The 7,784-nt window shown below is 46.7% G+C and overlaps 1 protein-coding gene across 3 annotated transcripts in view; it reads right to left on the bottom strand.

Moving 5' to 3' along the window:
• The window catches only part of SAMD4A (sterile alpha motif domain containing 4A), a 208,090-nt gene that overhangs the window by 28,112 nt on the left and 172,194 nt on the right, over nt 1-7,784 (bottom strand). For all 3 annotated transcript variants that reach the window (XM_029950983.1, XM_029950982.1, XM_029950984.1), the window contains one exon: nt 5,754-5,840. In XM_029950983.1, coding sequence (XP_029806843.1) covers nt 5,754-5,840 — 87 coding nt within the window. The remainder of the gene's footprint in view (nt 1-5,753; nt 5,841-7,784) is intronic.

Below are 7,784 nucleotides of genomic sequence, written 5' to 3' on the forward strand. Positions count from 1 at the left end.
GGTGCCATATGTTGTTCAAGGATCAACTAAAATTGTATAAAATATAAATGGCTCTATATGTTGTATAATAAAACTGGGCCCTTCTACACATACAGTTTGACATCCTGGCCGTTGTTTATTAGGAAAAGGAGTGAACGTGAATTCTGATCGACATTTAGCTATGTGCCAGATCCGCACAGAGGCACAGAACAGACTGTGATGCTTGTGGCTGGGGGTCAGGCCCTGGGAGTGTATTTTAGAATGAGAGCGATCCAGTCCTCTGCCACAGTGCGCCCCACAGGGCTTTTGCAGCAGACCTCTTCCTGGGACCTGGGAAGGACACTGACGATCAACGCCCTGATTACTAATGAAGCATTTAATCTTCTCAGACCCAGAATAGCAAGGACATAATTTCAAACGTCTGAAGCATGAGTACCAGTCCATTCCTGGGATCCTCTGAGGAAAACTGCTTGGTGGTGTCAAGGAACACAATCACTTCTATACCCAGACTTTCTGATCAGTCGATTAGAGGGTCCACAGTGCAATGGATAGCACACTGGACTTCCTACCAATCGAGTAGATAAAGGAAACTGGAGGATGGCAGCCTTGGACAGGCACATTTCAGTGCGGGGCAGCAAAACACCAATCACCCCGCCCCACCACTGGCAGGAACCTGCTTTGCTCAGGAGGTCAGAAGCAGAAACTTAGCCTAGTTGGCACCCAGGGTTTTTGAGGAAAGTGAAATGCTAAGTAGTCATGAGAATTGTTTCAATTCTGGCCAGGGCCATCGTCCGGCCTACTTTAGAGGAGAGGAGAGACTCTTTTAAAGAGGAGGGCTTGAGAGTCTACCGCCTTCCTTCTAAACCTGGCGGATATCGTGGAGGTAAGACTAGCTTGCTGCCTGTGCCGGCAAACCTGTTGCATGAGTCATCCCCAGTTTTCCTGCTGCCCAGACTGGACCAGTCTTTTCCAGCGGCTAGACGGAGTCACGTGACTGGTCCCTTGATCTTTGATCTGGTGATCTATCAGGGCAGGGCATATGGAAGCAAGCTGGCTGACCTAAGTCAGGAGAGCACCTAGTGCCTTTCCTGACCCAACTATGTGTCAGCTGGGGAGGCGGAGATCCCTGCCTCCAGGGCTTGCAATTCTTGCCCACTGCCTAACAGGCACCTGGGACGTGGGGGCTTCTGATCTTGTCCAGCCCGAGGCTGGGGGAGGGGCGGGACAGGAGACAGAAGGGATGAGGCTTCCTTACTGAGTGGGAGCTGAGGAGGCAGAGCTGGCCGGCCTATTTGGGAGATCACATGCATCCCTGCCATGCCGTCCCACGTGACAGGTACCACTGAGGTGAGAAATGTACGCTCCTGACAGTGTGTCCACTGCCACCAAACACCCTCACCTGCTCTTGTCACATGCAAAAAGGTTTCTGTAGTTACTCAGTGATAGAGGAAGGAGATTTTGATTATGCTAAGAGCTGAACTCTTTGAAACAGGAAACATACACTTGCCCCAAGTTCAAATCTTAACTTACTCCCCTGGAGAAAACCACATCAAAAAAGGAAACCATAAACCTAATAAACAATGATGGACATTTTCTGTCAAACATAACTTACCAGGAATCATGCAGAGTTTTGTTTTGCTTCCCCCCATAGACTTGAAGCCACTGCTTCAAAGAAAACACTCGGCTAATTACAGGTGAACAATGCCCCTTATGCCAGCCTCCACAGGGTTACATATCTGACTTTTCAAAAATCAGTTCTAGAACTCAACACGTGAGTGCCCAAGTTGAGAAAGAAGCTAGAAAACAACCCAAGTGGGACTCAATCCAGTGTCTTCAGCTAGCTATGGGAATTAATTCTCCATGTTGACAAAAATAGGGAACCAACCCAAGTCACTATTGATTCTTCAGGCCGTATATACACTCTTACAGTATAAACAGAGAGGCAAAATGAAGCTGTCCATTCGCTAATGTGCCTTGCTGAGGAGCTCATGGCAGAGGGGTTCCACAAAGGCTGGCCCCCCAATGCCAGCAGTCAGCTCGGGTGGCACAGCTCAGAGCCCACGCGCAGGACAGGAAGCTACTTGCCGACTCCTCCCCTGACTCTCTCAGGTCTTAGAGGAAGACTGGTTTGGAACCCTTCTCAGGGCACGTGCCGGCAGCAAAGGGCAAATCATCTGGAAGACAGAGCAAGGGCAGTCAGTGTCTTGGCACTGACCGTGGCCCCCCTGGGGGAAGAACTGGACTTGAAGCACGGTACACGGCACCCCTGCACCTACTGAAATCTACTCCCCTGCCACCTTTCCTTCACCACACTCCAGCTGAGCACTACCGGGAGCCAGGCACTGCGGGGCGTCAGGGACTTACAAACAAATACAACAGACTCCTTGTCCTGAGATGCTTACAGCTCCTGGGCCCATACTGTGTGAGCGTGCAGAGAGGACTCGGAGCTGTGGGAACACTGTGTGCGTGCGTGTGTGCGTGTGTGTGTGTCCTTCCGCTGTGCCAGGGAATAGTTTAGCTTCACAGTTTGGGAGTTAGTTGAAAAAGGACAGTGAATAAAAAAGCATGGGGAGACATTTCGTTATTAAAGATCAATGTTGAAAAGTCTGCTCCAGCTACCACTAATCTTAACTTTTTCTTTTTCCACCAAACATGATGAGAAGTCTGTACTTCCTTACTGTATGGCCTCATCACCCATTCGCCCTCCTGGTTCAGGGGTTTCTGCTTCTATCCCTCCCTTCTCCTTGTATCCCTTCTCATCTCGGCCGTCAGCGACCTGCTGGCAGCCAGTTCCAGGGGGGCAGTGTTCGGTCCTCACTGTCGGGGACACATCCACGGCACCTGATGGGATTCACTCCTTCAAACGCTTCTCCCACCCCCTGGGTGGGCTCAGCCTCTGTCACTGTTCGGTCCCTCCATATCTTCCGGATGGTGCTTCTCAGGGTCTGTCCTCCGCTCTTACCACTTGGCACACACTTCTCAGGGAGTCAGCTGCCATTTATGCACAGATAACCCACAGACGAGTCTTCCAAGCCCTTGGGGATTCTAGCCTTGTTTTTCTGGCCACTTATTTGCCTTTTCCACCTGAGTGTCCCATAGGCACCTCAGATTCAATCGGTCCAACTGAACCCCACTTCTCCAAACCTGGCAACTCCTCCTATATTTGCTCTTCCCAAATGGCATGGCACCATGGCCAATGGCTGGACTTCTGCTAAATGGCCTCTCTTATCTCTCTCCACCTTCACAGCCCCTGCCTTAGCTCAAGGGTGCACCAAGTCTGGCTGTAGGCTCCTGACGAGTCTTCCAGTCAGTGCCGGCCCCTCCAAGGTTTCCCTCTCTGTCACCATGGCAGAGTGCTGTGTTTCATCCCCGGAGGATTCCCCCACCCGCCTCGGTGATGGCACTGATCACAGGGGACTTGAGAGCACTGGCTGTGTCTGTGTGACGTGTCTGTGTCACAGGGTGCATCTCGAAGCTCTCCAAGGCAAGGAGCCACATGTTACTGTGTTACTCATGGTTAGCCTCCAGTGGATGGGGTAAATCTAGTCCAAGGCAGCTGCTTTGGACGTGCTCAGGCAGAGTGGAAGAGCTCTGAACGTGGAGCTTCTGCAACAACTACTGATTATGAACCAGCCGTGGGCGGGGCCCCAGGGTCTCTGTGAGGTAAGAATGCTGTAGGCAAGCAGGGGCCTGATGACAGCATTTCCAACAGCATAATCCCCTCAGGACACCTGGGAGTGCCAGAGAAAGGGCCTGCGGAGTCTGCCGCTGGGGGCCTAAGTGGTAAACATTAGGGACAATTCCTTCCTTCAAAGTGTCGGAGAGCCCTGGTCCCAGGAGAGAGAACACAGCTAAGGGGCTGAGTCCCCAGTGGATGCTGAGGTCCCCCAACCCCAGGTCGTCAGCTCCTTAAAGGATAAGCACGCAAGTGTCTGAACTCAGGTGTTCCGAAGCAAGCTTAACGCCCTGGTCTCATAGACACACAAGCTTTCCTCCTCAAGGGTGTCAAAATAAACTCATTACTGCTCTTCTCTTGACCAATAGCTGCTCTCAGACTTTGTATTATTACATTTGTCATCTTTTTACCAATTCCTATTTCAGGCACCTGAGTGGCTCAGACAGTTGAGCAATGGACTCTTGATTTAGGCTCCGGTCATGATCTCACGGTTCATGAGTGCAGAGCCTTCTTGGGATTCTCTCCCTCTCTCTGCCCCTCCCCGGTGTGTACTCTCTCTCTCTCAAAATAAATAAAAATAAACTTAACAAAATTCCCATTCCAGTGAACCAGGCAGAAAGTATTTTTCTGAAATCAGTATTATTCTAGGTGGAAAATGGTATAGTCTTATCAAAGGCCAGATAGAAAGTCTGTGGCATATCAAAGCCACCTGTGCCACCCTGTGCCCTTGTCACCCTGTGATATGGCCACAGGGACCAGAGCAAACAGCAGTTCCATCTCTGTCTTTCAGGTGGGTGCATGTCCTCAGTGCCAGAGTTCCTGTGAGTTCTTGCTCCGGAGGCAAGTGCGGGGGCGGGGGGGGGGGGGGGGGGGGGAAAGACCGTCACACTTTCACTGTAATACTTAGCAACCTTGTCCTTATGCAGAAAGCTTTCTGTGCTTTCTAAGAGATAAGGAGGAAGTTGCCTTTTGAATGGTCCCCAAAAGAGAATGGTTTCTTATATTAAAGATGGCAATAATCACTCTGTTAGACAAACTGCTTGGTAAAGGAGTTATCATGAAATTAAGAACAATAACCTTGGGTTCAGTTGGATATGTTGCTTGTCATTTGTGATTCACCTTAATTAAGGGAGGACCTTTCAGCACAATGGGCATGTGAGTAGCCTCTATCCATCCCATGTTTTAAAAGCCACTTTCCTTATAAAGTTATATATATGTATTCTATACATATACTTTACATTTTGTGATATGCATTAAATATAACTTTATATTTTGTATGCAAAATTATATACACACATCTTTCAAAAAGTTTTTTTAAAGTTTTATTTATTTAAGTAACCACTATACCCATTGTGGGGCTCGAACTCACGACCCATAGACCAAGACTCATATGCTCTTCTGACTGAGCCAGCCAGGTGCCCCTATATACACCCCTTTTTACAAATAAAAAAAAAAGCCTCTCACTGCATTGAAATGTTTATGTTCTCACAAAACTTGCATTAGCCCTACCTCGATACTTTGTTTTCCTCCAAAGGCACCGCGGACACACTAGAGGACCTCACCACTCAGGCTCTGAAGGCGGCACATCGCTACAGAACTTTCCACCCACCAGTCCCACCCATCTCCCATGAGCAATGCACAAGAATCCCAACTTGGGGCAGAGGGCAGCCCAGGCACAGGCTTGCTCTCCTCTACACCTCAGACGAAATCATAAAACCACCATGTCCTAAAAATACCATTACCAGGGTGATGGCCGGATACAAAGATAGGAAGAGAACTTGTTTAGGTAACAAACAAAAAGGGACAGTAGCAGCTGATAGGTGCTTATCAACCAAATGATTTTCATTCCCTCTAGTGAACCTGGAGTTTACTGGGAAGCCAGTCACAGGCTGCCTCCACCCAGGGAATAAGTACTTTCAGCATTCAGGTTACACAGAAGCGTGGGGACCCAGGGGAGGTCACTTGAAAACCCTCGTGTTTTTCTGCCTCTGGCAGGGAAACAAGGTGATACACTCTATAAGGTCTGCAGGTGACACCTTCAACTGAGAGTTTTCCTGTGATGGCGGTGGAGATGGGCCTTCACCTGGGAATAACTTACCCTTTCCAAAGACTTCAGGAGGTTTTGTCTTTCTTTGAGTTTCTGAATACTGATGACAATTTTGTGTCTTGCACCTTTGGTAACATTCTGTAATTAAATGAAAGTCATATTTAAAGTTACTTTTAAGAACCAGTTTAGAGATTCTTGGAGGCTATGTACTGTCTTCTTGGTTCCTACATTTGCAGACTAGTAAATATCCCGTTTGTCTCTCTCTTCAGTACTCATTGTCATAAACCACTCCTTACTAAATATTTTAACTACATCTGGCTACACATTTGCCTGTGTCCTTTGGTTGTGACCTTTAGGAGAGGAGAGAGGGAGCTAGAACAGCCAATTACCCAGCATGAAATGTCTTCCTAGTCTAAAGGATCATTTTAAAGTCATACACCCTCTTCTCCGTATCTTGTCATTTCAGTCCCTGAAGGTTCCAATCCTATACAGATCTTCATTGTTTTCTAAACCTTTCTTAGGTTTTCCCATCTCAAGAACATGTGAAGGCCAGTACAACTCTTGCCAGGTGTCCTACAACACAGGGCAATTTTTTTTGGCAGTTTAGCACATCATCTTTGGTCTCCATAAAGAAAACTAGAGTAGGAAAGAACGTAAAACTATAGTTCAGGCATCACTTCAGCTGAATGATAAGGATTCATGGTTAGGATTGTGGATTTTGTCTTAACTGTGTGCAATGCGGAGCCTAAGGATTTATTTAGACACTTGTTGACTACAGATACTGCATGTTTCCAAGCAGAAGTTCCTTTCTTAAATCAGGTCTCAAATACAAACTTCTGATGACTTCTTACAACAAGTCATAGGATTCTTCTTAAAGAAGGAAAAGATGGGAACACTAGAGACATTCAAGTGACAACTGAACTCACTCTCTAAGATGAAGTGCTAGGGGGCAGATTTCTGTTTACCTTGACTTTGGGTTCAAGTGAATTAAATTACTCTGAAAAGTTTGTGCTGGCTACTGGCTTGGCCCTGTCAATTATTTCTTGTTTTTTGTTTTTGTTTTTTGTTTGTTTTTGTTTTCTCAAGTCAATAACTGAGGACTTAGATTTTTTTTCCCCCCTCAACTCTGACCCAAACACAAAAATGCTCTTAGAAGTAGCTCTCATCAATCCTTGGGATCTCAAGGAGTGATCAAAATCTAGAAAGCAGCGGGAGAAGTGTTAGGAAGTTGAAATTAGTGCCTTTCATTCTCTGAGAATGTGTAGTGACTTTAGGCTTTGTCTTGCCTCTCAATACTGGTATTCAGCCAGGCCTGCAGAGGTTAACTGAGGGTACTGAATATGGGAAACCAGCTTGTGCTGGGAGGTATGTGTCCAGAGCAGTCCTGCCCCAAATGGTACAATCTCCTCTTGCTGCAAGGTAAGTACTGTTAGCTTGTTCAGACCATTAATTCTTTTAAATCATTGCTCCAAGGAAAACGGAGGTCAATTAGAATCATGCAAATGGTATTTTAAGCAAGGGAAACAAAGACATTGGTCAGATTTATTTACTCGAGCACAGCACGGTATGAAGCATGCTTAGTTTTAGGGGGCGGGGTCTGTTGACTGGCCTAGCCTTTGGCATCCACACTTGCGGAAAGATGCCTTAGAAGGAAGGGAGAACCCTGTTCTTTGATGGGCACATATAGGGAAATGAAATCTGAGTCCTGGGGGTAATCTCATTCTCTTGAATCCCATGTTATTCAAGGTAGTTAGAAGAAAAAGGATTTTGTACAACTTAGTCCCATTTCAGCTGAGTCTGATATGAACATGCTTTGTGTTGGGGAAGGCCTGAGGCATGACCTGGTGCTCCGACTCACTACCTACTAAAATTCAGCTGATTTGAAGCAGGCTGTGTTGTAGCTTATGGGCAAGTAATAAATTGTATCATGTATCTTGAATGTATCATAGATAAGCTGCTATATAACGATTGCCACTTCAGATAGCTGTGAAATTAGGTGATTAACTAGTTGTTACTTAACCTTCTAATTTCTGTATAAGTCTAATTACATGAAACAGAAGTTGGTGTTTTGATTTTTTACTT

The sequence above is a fragment of the Suricata suricatta genome, chromosome 9, assembly GCF_006229205.1.
Source record: "Suricata suricatta isolate VVHF042 chromosome 9, meerkat_22Aug2017_6uvM2_HiC, whole genome shotgun sequence".
Taxonomy (NCBI): Eukaryota; Metazoa; Chordata; class Mammalia; order Carnivora; family Herpestidae; genus Suricata; species Suricata suricatta.